This window comes from Stenella coeruleoalba, assembly GCF_951394435.1.
Source record: "Stenella coeruleoalba genome assembly, chromosome: 4".
NCBI classification, from domain to species: Eukaryota; Metazoa; Chordata; class Mammalia; order Artiodactyla; family Delphinidae; genus Stenella; species Stenella coeruleoalba.
The window spans coordinates 100,990,959-101,016,702 of record NC_137149.1 but is presented as its reverse complement, the minus strand read 5'-3'; the positions used below and the strand labels follow the sequence as shown (position 1 = coordinate 101,016,702).

The 25,744-nt window shown below is 42.1% G+C and overlaps 1 protein-coding gene across 13 annotated transcripts in view; it reads left to right on the top strand.

The window, feature by feature from the left end:
* ADAMTS3 (ADAM metallopeptidase with thrombospondin type 1 motif 3) overlaps window positions 1-25,744 on the top strand; it is a 611,755-nt gene that overhangs the window by 315,913 nt on the left and 270,098 nt on the right. For 2 of the 13 annotated variants that reach the window (XM_079921107.1, XM_079921108.1), the window contains exons 1-2: window positions 5,764-6,400; window positions 7,708-7,735. The exons of 2 other annotated variants lie outside the window; for them this stretch is intronic. In XM_079921107.1, coding sequence (XP_079777233.1) covers window positions 6,332-6,400; window positions 7,708-7,735 — 97 coding nt within the window. In that variant the 5' untranslated portion in view covers window positions 5,764-6,331. Of the gene's footprint in view, window positions 1-5,763; window positions 6,401-6,847; window positions 7,245-7,374; window positions 7,434-7,707; window positions 7,736-8,999; window positions 9,412-25,744 lie in introns of those variants that run through there. 9 more of the 13 variants (XM_079921110.1, XM_079921100.1, XM_079921116.1 and 6 more) reach the window with 5 other exon arrangements.

The following is a 25,744-nucleotide window of genomic DNA, read 5'->3' as shown; positions in this document are numbered from 1 at the left end:
TAAGCCAATTGTTAAGCTATTTAGAGTGTTAGTCAAAGATAAGGGTGAAATGAACAATCTTAAATCAAGAAAAAAAAGGAAACTCAAGGAAAATGAGAAATAATTTTTCTTCAAGTCTTGTCCCATAGTGGAATTATTCTTCTAAAAGCAAAGGATTGAATAAAAAATCCTAAAGTTCAAATTTACCCTCGTAAGATATTGGTTTTCCTCTGAAGGAAAAGGCTGTGGGAACAACACTGCCTCAACCACTAGCCAAAGCATGAACTAGATGACCTAGTAAGGCTTTTCCATTTCTAATTTCTTGATCCTTGTATTCATAAATTTTCCTGTTTAATATTTTTTTCTTTCAATGGGACGTCCAAAAACTCTTGTGAAAAAGGTCCAAGATGGAAATTGCTTATTCATTGATAGTAGGGGGAAAAGAAAACATACTCATTTCACTCTGTTAAGTAGAGACAGTAAATATTCATTCCCTCTTTCATTCAACAAATATTCTTTGAGTGCTTGCTATGTGCCAGGCTCTATCCTATGAGTATGAAATGTTAGCATCCTAATTCCTAATCAACCTAATGCCTTGGTTAAAGAAATAATAATATTAAAAATAATGTATACACAGCATACTTGATTCTCTGATCCACAAATGAAAAATCAGTGTTAATTACATAAAACAGGGGAGGGTTGCATGTGAGAGGAAAATTCTTGTCCTCAATGAGCAACAAATTAATTCTATGTGTGCTGTTATCAGCCCCATTTCCTCATTTTGCAAGTCTTGTAGCTGTGTTCTTTGAGGCTATAGGGGGTGGAGAGTTGGAGAAGACGGTCGATAGGTCTAGCTTTCATGGTCCTATCATGGTCAGTCCCATGTACCTACTCTAATGTTTCCCTGTGTTAGTTCTAGATGTTGAGATCCTTAGGACCTGGAACAAAGCTCAACACCAGGTTGGGAAAAAAGAACATAATTTTCCCTGGATGTGCTCAGGGTGTAGTATTTAAAGTACTCTGCAACTTCTATGGGATGGAAATTGTGCTAGAAACTTGTAATTGAAAGTGAGTAAAGCAGAGGTCAATGCCCTCAAGGAAGCTGCAGTTTAGAGAGGGAGGTGGATATAAATCTAGGCAATTATGATGCAATAAAGTTCTGTACTTACACTTGGAACAAAGGTGAGAATTTTTCAGATCTATTTGGCCATGGGGAAAAAATTAAAAATTACAATCTATTTAATCAATATTGTCCAAAGGTCATTAGATATATTAAAAGTGTGGGAAAGTACTTCATTAAAATTAGAAACTTCTGCTCCCTGAAAGTCAAGGTCAAAAGAATGACAAGCCACAGACTGGGAGGAAATATTTGAAAAATATTTTTTGCAAAAAATAAAGGACTGCTATCTAAAATATACAAAGAACTCTTAAAATGCAATAAGAAAACAAAAAGCCCAATTAAAAAATGGGCCAAAAGCTTTTAACAGACACCTGACCAAAGAAGACATACAGATGGCAAATAAGCATATGAAAAGATATTCTCCCTCATATGTCATCAGCGAAATGCAAATTAAAACAACAGTGAGATACCACTGCACACCTATTATAATGGCCAAAATCTGGAACACAGATGCACAAATGCTGGCTAAGTTGCAGAACAAGAACTTTCATTCATTGCTGGTGAGAATGCAAAATGGTACAGCCACTTTGTAAGATAGTTTGGCATTTTCTTATAAAACTAAAAGTACTCTTACCATATGATCCAGCAATCACGCTCCTTGGTATTCACCCAAAGGAGTTGCAAATTTATGTCCACACGAAAACCTGTACAAGGATGTTTCTAGCAGTTTTATTAATAATTGACAAAACTTGGAAGCAGCCAAGATGTCCTTCAGTAGTTGAATACACTATGGTAGTACATTCAGACAATGGAATATTATTCAGTGCTAAAAAGAAATGAGCTATCAAGCCATGAAAAGACATGGAGGAAAATTAATATTGCTGAGTGAAAGAAGCCAATCTGAAAAAGCTACACACTACATGATCTCACCTATATGACATTCTGGAAAGGACAAACCTAAGGAGACTATAAAAAAGATCAGTGGCTGCCAGGGGTAGGGGAGGATGAGTAGGTGGAGCATAGAGGATTTTTAGGGCAGTGAGAATGCTCTGTATGACACTATAATGATAGATACATGTCATTATACATTTGTCCAAACCCACACAATGTACAAAAATAAGAGTGAACCGTAATGTAAACTGTGGACTTTGGGTGATTATGATGTGTTAACGTAGGTTCATCAGTTCTAACAAATGTACCACTCTTCTGTTACATTTCGGGGGATGTTGACATTAGGGCAGGCTATGGCATGTTTGGGGACAGGGAGGATCTGGGAAATCTCTGTATTTTCCCCCCTCAATTCTGCTGCGAACCTCAATTCTGCTCTTAAAAAAAAGTCTCAGTAAAAATAAAAAGTGTGGGAAAGGTAAACAGCAAAAACAGCAACAAACCTATAAATGAATTATTTGCTGTAAGAAATGACAAGTTTTTTAAATTTTTATGTTTAGTATACAATAAACATTAGGTGTCAAAATGTCAAGTTATGACAAGATAGACAACATTGACTTGACAGCATCAAACAGAAAATACACACACACAAACCTCTCCGCTTAGTTAATTGCTGCCAACACAAGGATGCACAGGTTAAAATATCCATATATCAATCGACTTCATGAAACTTAAGTCTTAAAGGGGATGATTTCACAATTAGGGAGACTACATACATATGATTACTTTTGAGATTATTTCTCTACTTAAAACATACTTTGGAAGAAAACATACTCAAAGTATTGCTTTAGTATTTTGTGGAGCACCAATTAGCATCTCCTGGAATTTGCCTTTCTTTGACTTGGGGACAGGAAGAGGAAGGGTCTTATGACTGGGAAGCCAATATGAGCAAGTGTGTGGATGGGGGTTGTGGGAACAAACCACTGCTGCTGAAGGCAAAGAAGCCTGCAGGGAAGGGCGGGGATTTGATGCTCCGCAGGCAGGCAGGGGTCAGCTTGTGGAAGGAACTCAGTGACTTCTTTGCCTTTTATTCCTACTGTTATCTCTGGTGAAATGAAAAGTTCATAATATTTTAGTTGTTTATATTTTCCTACTTTTCTTAGAACTTGCCATATTTCATTATCAGTGGGTTATCTATACATACGCCATACAGATTCATCTAAGAAAATCTTCATTTAAGCCCTTACTATGTTCTAGACAATGTGCTCAACAGTTTACATGCAAGATTATGTTAATCTTCATGAACATTTTGCAGAAGCATCGTTAGTAAACCGACTTTAGAGTTGAGAAAACTGAGGTGGAATCTGTATGTGAATCCTACCTATCTCAAAGTTCATTTTACTTTAGTAATTGGTCTTCATAATGGCATTTCCCCAAGTGTGTTCCTCAGAGGATAAAGCATGAGAAAAAAGCATTCTGTGGTCACATCAGTAGGAGGATCGAGTGCACTACATCTCTCTCTTGAACACTCACAATGCACTTAGGATATTAAAGTCCTTGGGAAGTTCTGAAATAAAGTAACCCATTTCATTGTGTTCATATGAGCATTTCACAAACTGTCAGAGAATTCTTTTTTGTTTTTTTGGTGAAACTTTTAATTTTCGGGACATACTTTGGGAAACTTTGTATATTGGGAGAGTCTTATTAATAAGAACTCAACTTATGTAGAATCCAAGAAACATAAACCTTATTATATACTCTCAAATTAATGTTTGTCAGAATGAGGGTCATGGACTCATTGGGTTGTGAAATCAATGAAGCGGATCCTGAGTAGTATTTGGGAAACAAAACAAAACAAAGCAAAACAAATAAGATAGAAAATATCAGGGTTATTGCATGTAATAAATACTGAATCATGAAAATTTTTACTGGGTCACAGTATAAAATACATTTCTTTCCATGGTCATGGCCAAAAACATCTAAAGAGACTGCTTTTATGAAAGTCACACGAATTGCTTGTTACGCAGGAGTTATGATGATAGCAAATGTCTGAATTTTATGAAATTAACACAAAAAGGACTACAGTAATCACATGGCTAAATACAGTACTTGTTATTGCTTAAAATCAGATAATTTTGGAGCTGAAATATCTCATAGAGGCAAAACCAAAATAGAGTTTTAGTGACTTGTCAAGGTCAGACAGCTGTTAGCTGGGCCTAGAATGCAGGGTTTCTGATTTGTACTCTATAATTCTTTTACTTGTCAGCATAAATTGACATAATTTTTATTTATAGAACACGAGGATTATTTCTTTTTAACAAATAAGAAAACCAGGCACAAAATTCAGCAAATCACCCCCAGATAGTAAGTCAGTGGTAGGTTACAAAAATGCTGAAGGCTTTAATTGAAGGGAGAAAGTAATATAGAGATACTTCAGTGCTGAGGTCTAATTATTATTCCAGCTAATGACTAATTAACGTAATACCCCATGTTACTAGGTGGGGTCATTCAGTTGTTTGGTTTCTCACTTGAACATGTAAGTGTCCTGTATATATGATTTTGAGAAGACTTAGCGGATAACACATCAGTGAACACAAACCCTGCCATGTGTAAGCTAAAGATGCAGACTTTAAATAATGAACCAAAGTATTCCCTCCAAACGCACACCATTTTTAAAAAAGAAAAGGAGCTATGACATATGGAAGCATCCATGAAGCTACAGACAGAAGCTTCTACACATTTTATTTTAGGAAGGCCTCTGAAAGGCTCCTTCCAGTCGAAGCCTTGAAAATTATACCTAAATTTGTGCCTATTCACTCTTCTCTCATGGTCTGTTCTGGGGAGGGAGTGTCAGAAACTGGTCAGTGGAGGTTGGAAATATTTCCTTTTCCACCCCCTCTGCTCCCTGGAAAGCGCCCACAAGCGTCTACTCCAGGGAAGCGGGCCTGCGCTTGGCTTCCAGCAAACCCTTCTCAAGTCTCTGGAGCCCAGGTTGGTGCTATCTCCTCCCAGAAAGCACTGGGCCACAAAGGGCAGAAATCATTTGATAACTTAATCTTGGGGAGAGGAAGAGACGCTGAGGCCTGTGTACTCTAGTGATAAACGGAAGCATCCGGGTGACTCAAGGAAGAGACACGGCATCGTTTAAAACTAACACAAACTAATAAAGCATAAACAAGAACTGAAAGGGGGTAGGAACCAACCCTACAAAACGTGGTAGGCGGCTGGTGCCCGGAAGGAGGATGACCGCGTCGTTACGACCTGGAGGTTCCAGGGGTTCCCTCCGGGGAGACCCGGCCGGGAGAGCAGGGAAGGTAGAGCAGGAGGTGAATTTCCTAAAGCCCAGGACCGACCCTTAGACCCTCCCCCTTCCTATAATTAACTCAAAGCCGGTCCCGCCTGTCTGGGCCGGTGGCTCCCCTGGCCCGCCACCTCCCTTCGCCCATGTCGCGGGGAAGGAGAAGATCCCGGGATGGGGGTGTCGAGCCCGGGCCACTCGAGACCCCTCGCGCGGCTTCAAAGCCTGACCCTGCCTGGGGCCGGCCACGGTCGCCGTCCTCCCCACTCCTCCCCGCTCCTCCCGCGACGGCAGCGCCCGCCCCGGCCGTCCGGGCCGGCGCGGGGGGCGCGGGACCGGGCCCCGAGTGACGTGGGCGCCGCGGCGGGAGGGGCCGCCCGGGGGGCTCCGGCGGCCTTATTAGCGCCCCGCGGGTCGCCGGCAGCGAGCATACGGCCGCTTCGCGAGCAACAGGAGCCGGCGAGCGGCCCACTCCTCCCACCTCCTCCGCCTGCCTCCTCCTCCTCCCCTCGGGCTCCTCCCGCCCCCACCTCTGTGCGAGCGGCGGAATCGCCCTCTCCCTGCTTCTTTCTCCCGCTCCCGCTCGCTCGTCTCTCTCGCTAATACTTCCCCCTGCTGTGCTCCAGGGGACCCAAGCATTCTCAGCGCTAACCTTAGGGACCCATGGTGCTCGAAAAGCCTAGAAAAAGCCGCTTCGGGCAGAGATAGTTGGAAGCCCCTCGTCCCTTCCCCCTCTCCCGGCGCAGCCCATGCCCGGCTCGCAGCACCTTCTCGCTCCTGCACGCTCTGTTTGGGAGGACGGGGTGAGAAGGTGAAGTGGAAAGAACTGCAGAGCAGAGGGGGCCAGTCTCAGAGCTCAGATTTCATTTTCATTGAAGCAAAGCACGGAAGATCAGTTTTCTTCTGTTTGTTTGTTTTTGTTTTAATTCTGCATTTTTTGGTTCTTTTTTTCTTTTTCTTTTTTTCAAGAAACTTATTTTGAGGGGGGGTGGGTTTGCTCTGGGCATTTGCTTTGCCCAGTAGTTGAAAAGTGAACTCGACTCGTGATGGTTCTCCTGTCACTTTGGTTGATAGCAGCCGCTCTGGTAGAGGTTAGGACTTCAGCTGATGGACAAGTAAGTGGAAAATAATAACAATAAAAAACTCAAACCCAACCTTTTCCCGAAAAAGTTCCTCCCCTCTTTCCCCTCCTCTCTCTCCTCCTCACCCCTCCCACCCTTCCCTGTTATCTGGTGCATTCACGGACGGTGTTTCGAGGGCTGGGCGCAGCGTGCGGGGCTTTCTGGGGTGGGGGGTTGAATGGCACGGGAGGTTTGGACTCCCACTTCGGGAGCCCAGGCTTGTCACACCTAGGACTTCACTTTGCGGCATTCGGAACAATTCCTGGTGACAAAGTGCAGCCAATTTGCATCCTCGCCGGGCCATCTGGGTTTCCTCTTTCCGGAGGGCGGTCTGGGCGCCTGAATGAACTTCTGGACGCTGGGTCCGGGATCCCAGTGCTCTGGTTGCAGCAGCCGGAGTCGGGTTCGCGGGACTTTCTCTCCTCCTCACTGACTCACAGCTTTTTCGGGCAGCCGGAGGCGGGGGTTTCAGGAAGTCCTTGGGCCGGACAGGGAGCGATCCAGTAGACACGTGTCCTGGGAGGACTGCGGCAGGGCCGGGGTTTGACAGTTGGGGAGGGGGGCCCGGGGACGTTTCCTGCCCTGCGTTTTCCTGGGCAGAGGCTGGAGGCGCCGGCCGCTTTTCTCCCCTCCCCCTCTGCACAACTCCTCCTCTTTTTAAAGCGAAGTTGAGTGCAGCTCTGTTTCTTTTCGACCCAGCCCCCGCCCTTTGGAGACTCAAGGTGAAGCCCGATGCTCTCGGAAGAGCCCTTGAGAAGGCTCAGCGGGATGAGCCGAGCCGTTTGTAGTAAATCACATCAGCACAGGGCCGGTGGGACTTTGGGTACAGAATTTCTCTGTGAGTTTTTGTAGCGTCTCGGGTCTGCCTGGTCTGACCATAGGGTGAAAAGTACAGAATTGTCTGGTGGATTCCTGACCTCAAATCTGATGCATCAGGATTTAGACTTCTTTTTGCACGTGTAAATTCAGAGACTTTCTTTTCTACTCCTGACCCAGTACCCGGAGTTTTCAGAAGAGAATATCGAGTGTCAGTATTTATTTTTTGCTGGCTTCATAAATGTTAAATTAAAACTGAAACGAGCAAACGACACCCTGTCCCAAATTATTATTGAATTGGCTCATGCTCCTGTCACAGAACCTCCTACAAACTGAGGTGCAGCCTTTAGGCACCAATCCCGGTCTCCAGCATCTCCTGATTAGCCAGCTCCTGAAAAGCATTAATGGTAGAAATAAAACGCATGAGGTGATAAGATGAAACCCAGTAACTGTTTCTTTTTCTTACTTTTCCCCCTCCTTTCCAGGCTGGTAATGAAGAAATGGTGCAAATAGGTAAGCCTTGTTCTCAGATGTCACTCTTATCTTAGTAGAAAGTAGGGAATGAAGTAAGCGAAGCAAAATATTGTTCCTGAAATTTCTCCCATTGATGGTTAAAGAAACAATTGGTAGTCCAGTAACATTTCTATTCTTCTCTTCCTCTTTCCGGAGGAGGGTGTCACTTTCCTCGGGCTGAATTGTAGTGATGTAAAAATTCTCCTGCAGTCGGACTTTTCAGGCGTCGATTTATTAACTGTCTTTGGACAAGCCACTGGTAGGTACTGGGAGGGTGATGGAGGGACTGGAAGAAGATATGGAGATAAATTAAATCAACGTTTGTAGCATTAAGAGGAGCAAATCTGATTAGAAGAGAAAGTGTAAGAATGCTACAAAGAAGAGAAAAATGAAGCACAGATGATGGAAAAGTTTTCTCTTAAAATTTTTCCAGCTTTGAATAATCCCTCTGATGGCTTTTCTTATGCCATCTGCTTTGAAATAGTTATCTACTAATGTGTAAGATATTGTTAGGCCTTTTGCAGATAACATCTAAAACCTCGGTATTGCCTGACGATATGGGAATTATTCCCATTTTATGGGTGAGGACACTGAGGCTCAGAGAGTGTGACTTGTAACATGTCCTCCAAAGTCCATGGTCTTTTTTGAAGCTGTTTATAATAATGTATTTGTTCTGAATGCAGAAACTGAAAGTCATCTGTCAAGAAGCTAGGCTCCATTCAGTCTTTTCATACACATTTAACTTGGGTTACTTTAAAAGATGATTTTCCTTTTGGCAGAGTGTCAGTCTCTGTAAATCGTGTATTTGTCAGGTGATATGGTAAAGTCATCTTTTACATGAAAAGATTTTGTTACTGCAGAAGTAGTTACAAATCTTTGCCCATGTGCTGTGTGCCGGGCACAGTGCTAATTGCTTTATGTGCCTAATGTCATCTGTTTCTCACAGCTGCACTAGGGGGTAGGGACACATTGTGCCTATTTTAGATTTGAAGGAAATGAAGCTTGAGAGGTTACACAGTAACCTGCTGTAGTGCATAGTGGAGAGCTCAGGGAATTCCATACTTGTAAACTAATGGAGGGACCCCAAGATCCAGGCCCAGAATATCTGTTTGTAGCCATATGACATCGTGTGTCAGAATGCTCCCTTCTTACTCAGTGCTTAGCATTGTTGGAACTCCTCCACAAGCTTAGACCTCCACAGGAAGTGCAGGACAGACAGGAGGAAAGTGACTGAGAACTGCATTGAAAATACAATGTCTATGAAGAGACATTTGTCATTTGTAGTTGATAGCATTCAGCCAGCAACATGTATCTTTTTATTTTTTTAAATTAATTTATTTATTTACTTTTGGCTGTGTTGGGTCTTTGTTTCTGTGCGAGGGCTTTCTCCAGTTGCGGCGAACGGGGGCCGCTCTTCATTGCGGTGCGCGGGCCTCTCACTGTCGCGGCCTCTCGTTGCGGGGCGCAGGCTCCAGACGCGCAGGCTCAGTAGTTGTGGCTCACAGGCTCCATACGCGCAGGCTCAGTAGTTGTGGTTCACAGGCTCCATACGCGCAGGCTCAGTAGTCGTGGCTCACAGGCGTAGTTGCTCCGCGGCATGTGGGATCTTCCCAGACCAGGGCTTGAACCCGTGTCCTCTGCATTGGCAGGCAGATTCTCCACCACGGCGCCTCCAGGTAAGCCCCAACATTTTTTTTTTTTTTTTGCAGTACGCGGGCCTCTCAGTGTTGTGGCCTCTCCCGTTGCGGAGCACAGGCTCCTGACGCGGAGGCTCAGCGGCCATGGCTCACGGGCCCAGCCGCTCCGCGGCATGTGGGATCCTCCCGGACCGGGGCACGAACCCGTGTCCCCCGTATCGGCAGGCGGACTCTCAACCACTGTGCCACCACGGAAGCCCCCAACATGTATCTTTTTGTTGTTGTTGTTTTTGCGGTACGCGGCCCTCTCACTGTTGTGGCCTCTCCCGTTGCGGAGCACAGGCTCCTGACGCGCAGGCTCAGCGGCCATGTCTCACGGGCCCAGCCGCTCCGCGGCACGTGGGATCTTCCCGGACCGGGGCAGGAACCCGTGTCCCCCGCATCGGCACGCGGACTCTCAACCACTGCGCCACCAGGGAAGCCCCCAACATGTATCTTTTTGTTGTTGTTTTTGCGGTACGCGGGCCTCACACTGTTGTGGCCTCTCCCGTTGCGGAGCACAGGCTCCTGACGCGCAGGCTCAGCGGCCTTGGCTCACGGGCCCAGCCGCTCCGCGGCACGTGGGAACTTCCCGGACTGGGGCAGGAACCCGTGTGCCCCGCATTGGCAGGCGGACTCTCAACCACTAAGCCACCAGGGAAGCCCCCAACATGTATCTTTTTTTTTTTTTTGCGGTAGGCGGGCCTCTCAGTGTTTTGGCCCTTCCCGTTGCGGAGCACAGGCTCCTGACGCGCAGGGTCAGAGGCCATGGCTCACGGCCCCAGCCGCTCCGCGGCATGTGGGATCCTCCCGGATCGGACCGGGGCACGAACCCGTGTCCCCCGTATCGGCAGGCGGACTCTCAACCACCGTGCCACCAGGGACGTCCCCAACATGTATCTTTTTTTTTTTTTTTTTTTTTTGCGGTACGCGGGCCTCTCACTGTTGTGGCCTCTCCCGTTGCGGAGCAACAGGCTCTGGACGCGCAGGCTCAGCGGCCATGTCTCACGGGCCCAGCCGAACCGCGGCATGTGGGATCCTCCTGGACCGGGGCACGAACCCGTGTCCCCTGCAGCGGCAGGCGGACTCTCAACCACTACGCCACCAGGGAAGCCCCAGATTTTTCTTTTAACCAGTCTTCAAACAAGTAGGGAAAGAGAGCTGTGTTACTTTTTATTTCTTAAACATTTGATTACTTAAACATACCAACATTTCGATATGTAAATTAAAAAACTATTTTAAGATTACTCATTCTACAAGGAATAAAATATATTGCTTTGATTAAATTTTCAGATAGACCCAGCATGCTCATATGTAAGAGGCCCTGGGTTAGACTTTGGGTCCAGTCCTTTTGCTAATATAAACTACTTTGGTAGTTCTTGTCCTCAGGGAAGAAAGTAGTACAGGTCTGGTTTAATTTGGTAAGAGGGAGATGAGTAACAGCACTTAAGAGAAGAGGGCAGGGCACTCTTAGGTTGTGTTGCTGAAGATTTATCTGCTCCCAAGTTCCTCTGCTTTATGAGATTTCTTTCTTTTATTATTGTCATTTTTATTTACCATTTCCGAATTGAGTTAAGGGAAGAAATAAAGATAAAAATAGATTTGACTCATGAGTCTTGTGATAGCAGAAGTGTACCATTTGGCTTTGGGTTATAATCATTTATGTTGTTCTTAAGAGGGATTTAAAAATATATTTAAAAAATTTGATGTGCAATAATGAGATTCCTTTCCCCTGTCCCCATGCATCAAGGGATTGCTAACCTGGAGTTTTGGTAAATGTACTTTTCTACATATAGTTAAGTAATTTTTTTCCAATAATTGATTGAAAAGTAGTTTTATATAACTGCCTGGAGGTGCTATTTGATCAATGACACAATTAGGAAAAAGTAATAAGGTTTGTAGAATTAATGAATTTATATTTATTGATCTACAAATTGGCTAGAGAAGATTCCATGTTTCTGAATAATTTGTGAATAATTTAATGTCTCAAGAAGAGGTAAGTATAATTTAGTAACACACCACAAATTGTTAGGAAGCTAAATTTAAAAACTCCTTTCTATTGAGATATAATATACATGCAGTGTGGTGCGTATAAGTGTACACCTTGCTGATTCTTCACGAAGGGAACACTTCTGGGTATCCAGCACCCGGATTGATAAGAACATTACTAGTACTTGTGCCACTTTCCTAGCAGGATTCCCACACAAAAGGTGACTTGTAACAGGATAAATTAATTTTGCCAGTTTTAAATTCTTTTTATAAATAGAAAAACAATACATACTTTTTTAGTATTTGGCTTAGGAGACCAGTAAAAAATATATATCTGATATGCTCCAACCCCCTAGAGTAGAGGGCAGTCTGTGATGGGGGCAGGTTAGAATATATATATATATATATATATATATATATATATATATATATATATATATATCACCTATGAAGTCTGTAGTACCGGATGTGACTTCTCCACCCAGTGGAAAAATGTCCTCTTGGTGTGTGACTCTTGGGAAAACGGGCAAATAGGTTTTGAACTATCACCGAATTCTCTGCTCCCTTGTCAATCAGAGAGGAGCTATCTACCTACCTATCTACACCCATGTATACATACACACACCCATGCATACATGTATACACAGTATATACATACACCCATACATACATATACCCACACATATGCACATGTATACATGCATGCATACATACATATAGGTGCATATGCGAATGTGTATGTAATGTGTATATATGTGTAAATGTGTTTCATGAGATTGGTAGACTACTTCTGTGACATATCAGGGAGCTCTTTCATTTCTGACTCAGAATATGGCCTTGGTAGGGTGCCTAGGGTAATTGTGGGTAGCTGGCTGGCTGGCCTGATTGGGTAAGGAGGTTTACTCTGTGACACATGTGGCTTAGGAAATAATCATAGTTCTGTAGAAATTGGAGAATCCAAAAAAGAATTCTCTGAGTCCTTTTGTTTCATAAGCCACGCCTTTGAGATTACTTGAGTGTTATCAGAGGAAAAATCATTGTTAAGGCTTTGGTGTTCAGCTGTCTTCCCTCTCCCACCCCCGCTCTTAGAATTGGGGCATATCCATCTTTCTCTGCCCTATTTCTGTTGCCCAGTTTCAAATTTCATTGCATTTTATTCTTAACCAAATAAAGTTGCTAATTTGTCCTCTCAAATACCTGGTTTCCTGAGAAATAATTTTTCATCATTTTCAGGTACTTGTTTGGTTTTCAAGGTGTAGTGTGTCACTGTACCTTCTCCTTGGTATAGAATAAGTGTTTCCACTAGCGTAGCCCTTGAGAGAGCAAAGACTTTGTCTTGATGACTGCTGTATCCCCTGTACATAAAACAGAGCTTGGTACCTTGTGGGCTCTCAAATATTTGTTATTCAGTGCATAGATCTAGTAAGCAGGTTATTATCTTACTGGGATTTGGCTGTGTTCTGATATTCCTAAAATGCTCTTGTTCTGTGCTCCTGTCCAGGTTTAATTGGTCCCCAGGAAAATGAGGATGGTGACAATGGCTATACAGTTAATTATTCAATGTTATCAAGACTCCTTGTGACTTCCTGTTTCACCCCACAAAGCCAGGGACTTAGGCTTATCAGTTTTTTATGCTTTTGTGTTTGTGCTCAATAAGTATTTGTCAAATTGAATAGAATTATGTGCAGGTTTGGAATGTTCACTAATTTTGCTCTAAAGTCTGTTTGGGATAAGTTGCCATGTTGCTGGCATCAGTGGAAATAAGAAGCTAAGATTGAAATCTGTCAATCCGGTTCGCCAACAGCAATACTAAAAGATGTGGTCTAAAGCAAGTTTAAAGGGATCCCTTGTAAAATTTAGAATTTCAGCCACCTAAGCCATTGTTCTTCCCTGGCACTAAAGATCATACACTTGACTTTACTGATTTAGCTCCCACCTCTCCATAGAGCATCATAATGATTAAAGTTAAATGCTTTAAGCTTCTTAGATGAAGATGTTATTAAATGCAGCATGTTACCTATCACCAGCAACTTACTGCTGGTTAGCTGAACTATTCCTTCCCCATACTTTCACTGTTTTCTTTTTTCATGGTACCAAATAATCATAATATTGCTCAGAAATGTTAAGAAATCTTTAAGGTCATCTCTGTTTCCAGGACGATTATCTTTAAGCATTCTTTGCTTATGGGTAGCCAACCAAGATTACCTTGGAAATCCATTAGGGACAATTCCAGATTGCCTGCTAAAATCATGAGTAGTTTCAATATAAAGAGTTTGGTTATACTGCTTGGACTGGATCTATTGACAGTGAAGACTTAAATGGAACCCTACTGCTTCCTCAAAGAGGATTGTTATTACCAGAATTTTGAGAACGCTTTCCTCAGAGTTCCTCTAATAGAAATCAGCTTTTACTTCTAAGCTGTGCTACTTCTATTATAAATTGTTGAGTTAGTCTTTTTAATTAATCAGTTTTTGTTCTGATTATAGATGCTTTACATGTGCCTTTTATAGTTATCTTCTATTTCTGTATCCCCCAGATTTTTGACAATCATCCCAAATATCAAACTTTTGTTATAATTTAGCATATTCTTATTCAGTCTTCTTTTAATACACAGATTATGGGGTTTTTATTGGATACCTGATTTTGTTTGGTTTAATGTTTTAATGTAATTTTCCATATCATTACAAACTCCTCATAAACATCATTTTCATCCCATCATATACTAATAATCCTTATTTTATGTAATAATTTCCCTAATGGTATCCATTTTCTCATGATAGTGAACATTGCCACACAGTGTTGTATATAGGTTATTGCCCATTTTTCCAATGATTCCTTTAGGAGAGCGCCCTAGAAGTTGATTACTGAGTAAAACCAAATTAACGTGATACATTTTGACAAATGCATGACTTGTGAAGATGTTTGTAGGACGTAATTCCTAGTAGCAATATATAGGAAAGTGTTGATTTAAAATATTTTAATTTTAAATTAGGTTTGGTTCTGCTCTTCTTGACATTTGAACATAATTTTTAAATATTTGGTTATGCAATCTCTGAAAGATGCAATGAATTAATCATTTTCTAGTTAGCACGTACCTCAAAGTATGAACCATTGTATTATAAAAATATTTTGTAATTTTATCAGTACCCTAAGAAGATTTGTCCACCTCATAGAACAGAATTTGAGAGTTGTGTATTCTTTAGAATGGATAGTAAAGCGTGGGAAAAGTTTCCTAGCTTAGGAATCTCTGTTCCCACATGTAATTCATCCATCCTAATTTTCCGAATGCATTTACGTGACTTTGCTGACTAACTATAAATCCCTAGAAGAGATTTTGTGGTAAAATGTCAGTCTCTTGTTTATAAAATGAGTGCCACAAATTCAGCATGATGAATCTTTATGGAATTTAGAACAAATTGTGAGCAGCATGAAACAGCCTGTCTTGTTCTTGAAGTGACTGATAAAACAAAAATAGTATTTAGGAAACTTGTAGAAAGTAAAGTAGGATTAAACATATGAATCTTCAAATATTTAGATAATCACATTTCCTACAATTTTTCTTCATATTTAGTACATATATTTTTATATGTACTAATGCACACAAATAAAAAGAATGATTGAAATAATTATTCATATGAATTTGTGTTCTCTTTCTTTTATATGTAAAGACCTCTCTTTTTTACATGTAGAGTCCATTCCTTAATCTAAAAGCTAACCAGTGTATGCATTAGAGGAACTATTAATATTCATTGCCTCTCCTCCATCAAATGGTCAGGGGCACAGACTCTGTTTACCGTGTGGTTTAAAATCCTGACTGCAACACTTTCTAGTTGATGACCTTAACCTCTCAAAGCTTCATTGTCTTGTATGTGACATAGACATACTACTCTTACTTACTTCACAGAGTTTTAAAGGATTCATAAAATGCTGGCACATGGTAAGCAAGCTAGAATAATAGGTATTATTATTAGTGTGTCTTAGTCTTGTGCTTTTAAAATTTATTTATTATTTTATTTAATTTATTTATTGTTTCTGGCTGCATTGGGTCTTCATTGCTGCGCACAGGCTTTTCCCTGTTTGCGGCTAGTGGAGGCTACTCTTCATTGCGGTGCATGGGGTTCTCATTGCGGTGGCTTCTCTTGTTGTGGACTACAGGCTCTAGGCGCGTGGGCTTCAGTAGTTGTGGCTTGCGGGGTCTAGAGCGCAGGCTCAGTAGTTGTGGCGCACGGGCTTAGTTGCTCCGTGGCATGTGGGATCTTCCCGGACCAGGGCTTGAACCCGTGTCCCCTGCATTGGCGGGCAGATTCTGAACCACTGTGCCACCAGGGAAGCCCAGTTTTGTGCTTTTAAAAAACACTTTTACTCAAGGAGAGCTGCCTCATTCTAGTCCATACATTTCTGATAGGTCTGCCTGCCACTGTGGCTTTTCAGTCACCTTAATTTAGTGTGTCATGGACTTGTACACTATCCAGCCACTCAGCTCACCATGTGACAGCTCTTTAAAGAGTTCTATTTTCATGTATTATCTTCATGTTGGTATCTCAATGTAGTGTTGCTTAATTCATTGGAATATAGCAGTAGAGGGAGGAGTTGAGTAAGGAATAGTGCAAAAAGTTATTCCACACCAACTATATTTTGTGTATACTGGACATAATTCTTTCTTTTCTTTTCATCTTATTTATTGAAATTCCTTCTTTCCATTTCATTGAGAGAATGTTCCTGTATTAATCGTGACTCCTTTGGATGCAAATAACAGGAACCCAGTTGACAGTGGTTAAGGAAGACAAAATTGATCAGGTAATCAAAGTCAGGTATAGCTGGATCTAGGGCTCAAATAATGTCAGGAATCAATCTCTCTCTCCCCTCTTCCTCCTTCCCCTCTCTGTCCCTCCCTCCTCTTTTCCCTCCCACCTTTCTTTCCTCCTTCTCTCCCTTTCTTCCCTCTTTGTTTCTCTCTTACTATTCCTCTGGGTTGGCTTTATTTCTCTAGTAACATAAGATCGTGACTATCCAAGTTGTGGCAAAGACTGTCACCAGCAACTCTAGGCTATCATTACCCCACTAGACAGAACACTTCTGTTCTGGCTGCTCCAGTTAATAGCTCCCGGTAGGGCATTTATTGGCTACCTGGCTTGAGTCATAAGCTTATTCTCAAACCATGAACTGTGCTCAGTGATGCAGTGCTCTGATTAGCCTGGATTGAGGTGTTTCACTCTTGACTGACAGGGACTGAGAGTGGAGTGTGAGATGGTTAACCTGAGGGAAAACTGGGGTTCAGTTAAAGGACAAGGAGGGACGGATGCTGGGTGGCACACGTGTGTAGTAACGTCACAGCTGTGAGGACTTCCGCCACATTGATGGGAGCTGTTGGCTGTGGCAGGCAGAGGAGTGGACCCCCAAGATGTCTGTGTTTGAATCCCTGGAACTTGTAAATACATGACATGGCAAAGAGGAATTAAGTCTTCAGGTGGAATTAAGGTTGCTAATCAGTTGACCTTAAAATAGGGAGATTATCCTGGATTACCTGTTGGAAAGTCCTTATAGATGGAAGGGGGAGGTGAAAAAGACTTGGTTTGATGTTGCTGGCTTTGAAGATGGAAGGAGGGAACCTTGAGCCAGCGAACGCAGGTAGCCTCTGGACGTTGAAAAAGGCAAGGAAGCAGATCGTTCCTAGTGCTTCCAAAAGAAATGCAGCCTGCTGACACCTTGCTTTCAGCCCTGTGCAACCTATTTCAGACTTTTGACCTCCAGAACTGTAGGATAACGTATTCATGTTGTTTCAGGTCGCCAGGTTTGTGGCAGTTTGTTACAGCAGCAATAGGAAACTAAAGCAGCAGCCTAGTGGACTGTCCTGGTTTCTCATACTTTTTGTCAAACCATAAGCCAGACTATTTTAGATTTGGAAAATATAATTACCACAAGTAAAGTTTCAGGGAAAACCTTTAAAGCTACTATCCGCATTTCTTATCTGTCATATTTTCCCCAGCCTTTGGCCCTAGGGACAAATGCTAATTTTCCTGGCTTTAAATTCTAGACTCAATATTAGTCTTCAAAAGTATTATCCATCAAAAAATTGTAAGACATATGAGAAATATTAATTTTTAGAATGTCTAATATTGCTCTTGAGTCTGTAAAATGTCCAATGATGATAAATATAACCAGTGGAAGTGCTTCTTTAAAAACTAAGATTGGAATGTTAAGTGTTTGGCATTTGGGCCTCACTTAAAAAAAATAAATCTCTAGTTATCCTGTTATTGATTATTTGATCATTTTAAGATGCAAACAAAGAAAATACTTGGATATTTTTCTTTAAAACAGTTTTCTTAAAAGATCTCCTCTTACCTGATTTCATGTCCTGGAATGCTGAAGAATGTGCTGTTCTTTCCTAAATGACTCTCTTGAACATAAACATTGTGCAATTGCAACAAATATTTATGAAAAAGCCAGATTAAAAAAATGAGAAGAATTTTAGAGTTCACAACTATTTGTTCTTTCTTAATAATGAGTAAAAGCAAAGCACCTCCCCCCTCCACCCCCCAAATGGCTATGAAAATAGGTTTGCAACTAAAATAAAAGACATCAAAGTGTTTCTCTGCCTTGTGGTGATAAGAGCCTAGAGGAGATGAAGTGAGGAAAAAGGAATTTGGCTGCATTCAGAATTTCAGCATGTGTCAAAAGTAATTTTTAATTGCCTTTGAGAGAAGATGTGTCCCCTTCTCCGTCAGCGTATACAGCTTTGGTGAGCCCTTTGGCATGTGATGTCCTTTTTAACGTCCACTCTTCACCCCACTCACATCTTTCCTGGAGCAGCTGGCTCCTGTCATTTCTGATGAAAGTCATTCTCTTACCCTTGGCTCAGGATTTGGAAATGTTGTTGTTGGAGCTGCTTCTTTAGCAGATCTTGAAAATGCTTATTTGATTTCATTCTTGTGGCCGGATTGTTGCATACTGAGAATTTATACCTGATAAAGGAAATTGCCTGTGTGACTGCCTCTAGTGTAGAGCAATCAGCCAATTCTCGGGAGAGATTCCCAGTCTCTGGGTTGGGTAATGGAGCGCATGGGTTGTTACAGCCAGTCTAGACTTCAGGCCATTTGTTGACATGGAGCTTAAGATCCCTTCTAACCACTAGAAACACTATATTTGTGTGAGACTGAAATGGGGAGAGGCTTGAGGGGTGCTGGGACACGGAAGGAATCTGATATTGACTTCCTTCGTGTACAGCTCTAGCTAGATGATGATGGTGATGGTGATAAGAACACCAGCTAATTTTTCATTTATTGAAATGTTATTAGATGGACTAAGCCCTTTATGTGCCTTATCTCTTCTTCCTATTTTACAGGTAACCTGTCTGAGCCTTAATTTTCATAATTTTAAGCTCATGTGCCAAAGAGCACATGAGATTGAAACCAGCCTTCAAATGCAGTGCTTTTTGACTCCAGACCTTTAGTATTCAACCATCATACCCCACCCCCTTCTTTGCTTGGAAATTAGAGCCACATTGCATCAATCACAAGTATTCCAATATTCTGTGTGCCTGGGGTAGATTTGGTCTTAATTAGATCAGCTAAAAATTGCTGTGATATATGAGACTTTGTACTGCAGCCATTTTAGGTCCTAGCAATGTTGATTGTACTACTGAAGACTTCTCTTCTCTTGCTGTTCTAGAGTGTGGTCTTTGTAAAGTGCTGGGGACATCTAGTCTCTTCTAGGAAACATTTGTGTAGTGTTCTACAACATACTTAGAAGGATACCAACCTGCCTGTCCTCCGTTGTGAGCATATGTGGCTGAATGCGTGAAGGAGTATAGATGATCCCAAAGCCTGGGCTACAGGGTGATGCTGTGACAGCACTCCTTCCCAAGAATCCCCACTTCCAAAAATAGCCATTAATTTCTCTTTTCCCCAAAGACTGATGTACACTGGGGACATTTAAACACATTTAAGAACACACCTCTGCCCCAAAGAGCTTAAAATCTCTGAAAGGACAAGACATAAACATATAATTTTTCACCCATAGGGATTTTTATAACTGTTATGCAGGCAGTGCACGACAGTCAGAGCTAGGAAGTTTAGACCCTGAGGTCTGCACTTTAGGCAGTTTAACAGGGCAGGTTTCATGGAGAAGATGGGGCTGGGGAAAGGCCGTGAGGGCCGGGTTAGATTTGCATACATGGAGAGAAAGCAACAGACCTCTTCCCCGGTTGATGCAATAGAGTAGGGCTCTAAAGGCAGGAGTGATTAAGCTAGTGAGCACATTAGAATGTTTCTTTAGGTTATATGGGAGATGATGTTGAAAAGAAATTAGGGACAGAATGCAGAGGGCCTTAAATGATAAAGTTAAGTTTTGATTTGGGTTAAATTACCTAACTTTGAGTTCAGTTTCTTATGTGTGAAGTGAGGGGAATTGATTAGTGGATGGTCTTTCAAGCAATTTTCAGGTCTGACATGGAAATACAAATATCAATTTTCTGAATTTATTTTATCCTAAAGTAATGATGAGCCAGTTGAAACTCTTCATAAAGAATAACAGGGTAATATTAATACCTAACATTTATTGAGCACTTACTATGTGCTGGATACTGTGTTAAGCACTTTGGATTAGGCCGTTTAATTTTTACAAGTCTATGAACTAAATGCTGTTGCCCTAATTTTTTCAGGTGGGTACTGACATAAAAAGTCTTAAGTGACCAGAATCACAAAGGTAGTGAGTGGTAGAACCTAGGCATATTAGACATAAGACTTCAAAACAATTTTTCTGGCAGTAATTTAGAAAATATTCTGATACAATGTATATGGCATTTGGTAGTGAGAAATTATATGTGGGGCATTTGGACTTGGTACTTGCAGCTTTTCAGTGTGAGGTGATGAGAACTTGAAGGTGATTGGAAGAAAGGGGATTAATTTGAGAGAGATTTTAAGGTGAGATCAGTAGGACTTGAATGATATAAAGTGGGGAAAAAGTTGAAATGAAGTCAGTTTTTTTTAGCGTGGTAGTTTGGGAGAATCAGCGCATCATGAACAGAAATAGTGAAGTCAGGAAGACAAGATGAATACTCAGGTGAAAATGAGAAGTTTGGTGTAGATATTTTAAGGGTGAAGAGAGGGTATGACACCTTCTTCTCAGCACAGTGAAACTGACCCATTCAGCTTTCAGTTTGAGGCAACTTTTCTTTTCCTTTAACCTGTATTTACTGAGGGTCTGTTATGTGTAAGTATCATGCTAAAACACAGACATGTGTAAATGGTCCAAAGCCTCAGAAATGAGTAAAATTTGGAAACTATTAGAAAAGTCTAACATGGCTGACATTAAAACAGAAAGTCTGACTAGCTCAAAGGTCTTTAAGTATATGGAAGCACAGAACATTGGGTCCTTAAATCCTTTGATGTAAGTTGTGTGCACTATTTGTGTGTTTGTGTGTGAAAAGAAGTACATACATATCACACATACACACATGCACAGATACACAAGAAGGTGGTTTTTTTCATGCAGTGCAAGAAGGGAGAAGTCATTATGTTAAACTCTAGAATGAGGAATTTAGATATGAAAGAATTCCCTGACCAGGAGAATTGTTAATGTTATCGTTAGACTGACAGCGAAGATGTGACAGTACTTTTTCTTATAGGTAGTTCAAGCTTTTGAGGAGGTCCTCAATTAAACATACCCCGCTGACCTGCCTGGGTTCTGAACACGTTGAGAAATAGAAAATCTAAAGACATAGTGAAAATATCTCTTACAAAAGAGGCTGGGGAGAAGCACAAGGCTCTCACCTGGGCAGGCAGTGGGCTGGCGGACCAGGCACCCCACCCAGTGTGTGTCAGGTCCACTGGGCTGAGACAGAGCCTGCTGCTGGGGAGGTAGAAGAGAACGGCGTCCTTATCAGGATCGTTCCCAGGCCAGGAATGATGATGAGGGAGTGCTGAGCTTTGCAAACCGCTTATTTTTCCCAGACTTGCTAATCACATCCGTCATGCTTCTTCACTGGGGAAGGGTGAGTTAAGGGGGACGGAGAGGCCTAAATACTCAGAGAAAAATCTCTCCTCCCAGAAGGCGGGAGTAGGTGAAAGGTACTGCACCTCTAACTTAAGAAAACATGACTTCTTCTACTTGAGATGTCTTAATTGTAAGAAAGAGGCAAGGAAGAGATGATCTTTCAAGGTCTTGTTCATCTTTGACCTGTAGAGTTATAATTCTGTGACTATCTAGAGGGATGCAGAGTGGGGCCTAATCTCCTGCCTCTGGTTCCTAAGCACAGGGGCTCTGTGTCTGCATTCCAGGAGGTCTGTTTCAGTGGTTAGATCCATGTTTGTCATTGTCCTTAGTAGCTTAAAATGTAAGTTTGGGATACTATGAAATGTTTGATTTAAAGGCCAGCAGGAATGGTGAGAAATACACCCAACGTTTGCAAGCAAATTCGGGCAATAGAGGTGTATGACAACTTGTGTGGTTTGCTGTCAGCAATCGCTTGATGGTAAATTACTATTTGGGGAAAAGAAGATGCATTCTAATTTTAGATACTCCCTCAGGCTAAACTGCTCTCATTCATTAATTCACATATATTTACTGAGTGGCTTCAGAGTCAGTTTCTGGCACTGGAGAACTATAGTGAAGAGAAAAGATAAAAATCCCTGCCCTGGTGAAGGGATATGCTAGTAGGTATAAAGAAACAATGAACAAATAAACATATAAATAAGATTTAGAGTATGTGAGATGGTGACAAGTTTTGTGGAAGTAAAATGCAGAAGGGAGATAGTAATGAGACAGTTACTGGGGGCAGGAAAGACCTTAATGCAAGGGTCAAGTTTAAGCAAACACCTGAAGGAATGGAGGGGTGAGCCAGGCAGCTGTCAGGGGGAAGGCACTTTGGCAGAGGAAATGGTGAGCACAATGACCTTGAAATGTGAGAATTCCCAGTGCTGGCCCTTGTGAGCCATTTTTCTCTGAGTGGGATGGGTTTTGAGGAGAAGACATGGTCTGTCATTGGCTCTGTTTTAAGGATAACCTGTGAAGGGGAAGATGGTGGTTTGGACTAGGGTAGAAGCAGGGGAGGTGGTGAGCAGTGGTCAGAGTCTGGAGATATTTTGAAGATAGGGTCAGTAGAATTCGTTAAAAGATTTGATGTGTGGTGTGAGAAGAATTAAGGATGGTTTAGTCAAGTTTTTGGTCTGAGTAACTGGGAGGATAGCATTGCCATTTACTGACAGGGGCAAGGAGGTGCAGGTTTGGAAGCAGGAAGGTAGGAAGTTTACTTTTGGAAGTGCTGAGGTACCTAGTGAATATCCACAGGGAGAGGATCCAGTGGCAATTGACTAGACGAGGGAAGATCTTATGGAGGAAGCCTGGGCTGGAGATGTATGATGGTGAAGGTATTCAAAGTCAGGAGACAAGATGAGTTCACCTCATCCTGGGAGGGTAGATGCAGAAGAGGAGAGTCTGGGACCACGTCATGCAACACTGCAGTGTGTTCAGGTCATGAGAATAAAGGAACGTGAGGAGGGAGAATGGGAAGGGGAGACCACTGAGGAGAAGAGGAGAACCAGAAGAGAATGGTGTCTAGAAGCTAAAGAAAGGAAGTATTTTAAGAAGGAAAGAGAAATAGAGTCAGATGCTGCTAATAGGGCAAGTAAGAAGATGGAGTCTCGACCATTGGTGTCAGCAACATGGGGTTACTAGTGACCTTGACAAGAGCGTGATTGGAGTGGGTTCAAGAAAGAACAAGCGTGGGAAGAGAGGAATTGGAGATATCTAATATACTCAATTTTTAAAAAGTGTTTTGCTATAAAGGGCAGTGAAATAATGGGAACTTAGCTAGAGGCAGATGTGGCATCAAGAAAGTTTTTTGTCAAAGATGGAAAATATGGCAGCTTATTAATTTACTGGTGGGAATGATCTAGTGATGGGAAAATTGATGAGGAAAGAAACTGAGGGCAATTGCTGAAGCCGTCTTGCAAAGGCAAGAGGGGCTAGGATGTGTACATGAACGGAGGCTTTGCTCTTAGGTAAGACAGAACCGCAGACAGTTCATCCATACTACCGGGGTCGGTGGGGGGAGGTGGGAATGGACCAGACAGGCACAGGTGCCAGTGGGTTGTGCAAAATTCACTGCTTCTGAGTTATGCTTGGGTAATTAGTGACCACAGTGTGGCTTTACAGTGGCCCCAGCTTTCTGTGCTTGTGGAACTTACGGCTCACACAAACCTTTACATGCCTATTGCTGTGGCCCTTCAGCCACCCCAGCTGACAATTGTATAGTTTCATATTTTAAAATTGCGCCTGGGCACTATTTTAGTAAGTGACTAATTTACATTTAAGTTAAAGTAGTTAAAATTTACTGAATCCTCTGGATAATCTCATTTAAACCTCTCATCAAACTTATGAAGTTGGAACTATTACTAACCTCTAGTTAACAACTGAGGATACTAAGCCTAAAGAAAAAATAAAGAACTTGCTCAAGTTCAGGTGTTGACTTTTCTGCTTTCTGGCACTGTAGTCTCTTCCTTGACCATAGGCTGTATTGCTTTGTGGAAGTATTTGGGCCTGTGAAATGTGTCATTTCTGAAAGCAGTAAATTAATGTTGGTTTGCATATGTGATTGTAACCTGAGATTAAATACTTTTGATAGCTTTGAGCTTTATCCACCACCTCTTTATTTTTCTCCCCAAGACCAAGAATTTAAGAGCCTTTTAAAATAATTTTTTTTTTTTTTTTTTGTGGTACGGGGGCCTCTCACCGTTGTGGCCTCACCTGTTGCGGAGCACAGGCTCCGGACACTCAGGCTCAGCGGCCATGGCTCACGGGCCCAGCCACTCCACGGCATGTGGGATCTTCCCGGACCGGGACACGAACCCGCGTCCCCTGCATCGACAGGCGGACTCTCAACCACTGCACCACCAGGGAAGCCCTACAATAATTTTTGAAGGTACAATACAGGAAAAATAGGTTGGCTGGCTGCAGGTAGGCAGGATGTCATCATTCTTGTGGTAGTTTTCCTTAAAATCAGATCTTAACTTAGAAATTGACAGCAAGATGTTCCATCAGTGAGTGAGAGCGTGATCTTCAGCATCGAGATGATCAGAATTGAAAATTTCCTTTGGCTCCTTGTTTGCTATGTGTCAGGCCTTCTAGGTCTGCTTTCTCATTTATAAACGAAGGGTAGTAATACCTACCAACTGTGATTGTTGTAAGAATTAGAGAAGGTATATTCTCAAGCACAAAGCAGAGTGCCTGATATTTATTCTGCAATAAATGGCAGGTGACTGGGTAGCTCCTTTGTCCATTCCATTAACTACCATCCAGTGGGGCTAAATGTATCTTTTCCATTAATTCCCAACTGGAAAATGACTCATTCAGAGTTTAATTTCAAAAATGTTTCTTATGTGTACGTTTTAGGAATGGCTTATTATTTAACATTGGATAAGACAAAGCTCTATAGAAATGCACCATCTTTATTTTGAATAACAGTTCAGAACACATTGTCTGACAGTGGAAAAATGGACTCATCCCAGAGAATCTAGGGTGTATGGGTTTACTGTAAGCATGAAACTCCTATTGGGTGTGGAGGAGACTCCCTTCATTCTTCCTAAATTTTCTAGTTCTCCAGTCACTTATCCAGGCATCAGTATATTGTTTATAGACTTCAGTTGTGTGAATTCCCTTCGGTGGAGATGAGAAATCCATACATTAAATGAAGCATCGCTTTTCCTTCCCTTGACACAGTAAACCGATGGTTAAAGAAAGAGTTACAGCTGGAATTATTGGTGCAGCCAGATGCTCATGGGCCTTGGGTAGTAAGTCAGCACATGGAGCATCATAGATAAAGCAAATGTTCCTCAGTTACCTGCATTACTAACTTAAACATGTAAACAAATCCTACTGATAAGAGACCCTGGCAGGTACAAAATCTTACATTAGATGATACTGGAAATACTGAGTTGAATGGGGAGTTCCTTATCCTTAAGGAATTAATTTGGGGTTGGCTTTGTCCGTCCACCTCCAAGAGCCCAATTCATCTATCCCCGTGGAAACTTTCCCCTCTATCAGTCTGCTTTTGTGACTCTTGAGTTCATTCCCTAAAATTTCAAGTTCTTTCTCTAAACCAGAATTTACAAAAGTATTTGCCAAGGATTTGGTTGTAAGGGAGACCGAATCTGTGTGCCTGTGCTCACCCCAATGCCTGGTGTAAGCCTTTGACTGTGATATAGAGAGCCTGTGAAGCAGGAATTGTGTTGCTGCTGTTCCCAGTGTGGAAGCCAGGCTTCACTCTACTCTGTGATATGACCACCCTCACTCCTCTGCTTAGTAAATATGTACAACCATTTTACTTACTCTGTGCATTTAATAAAGG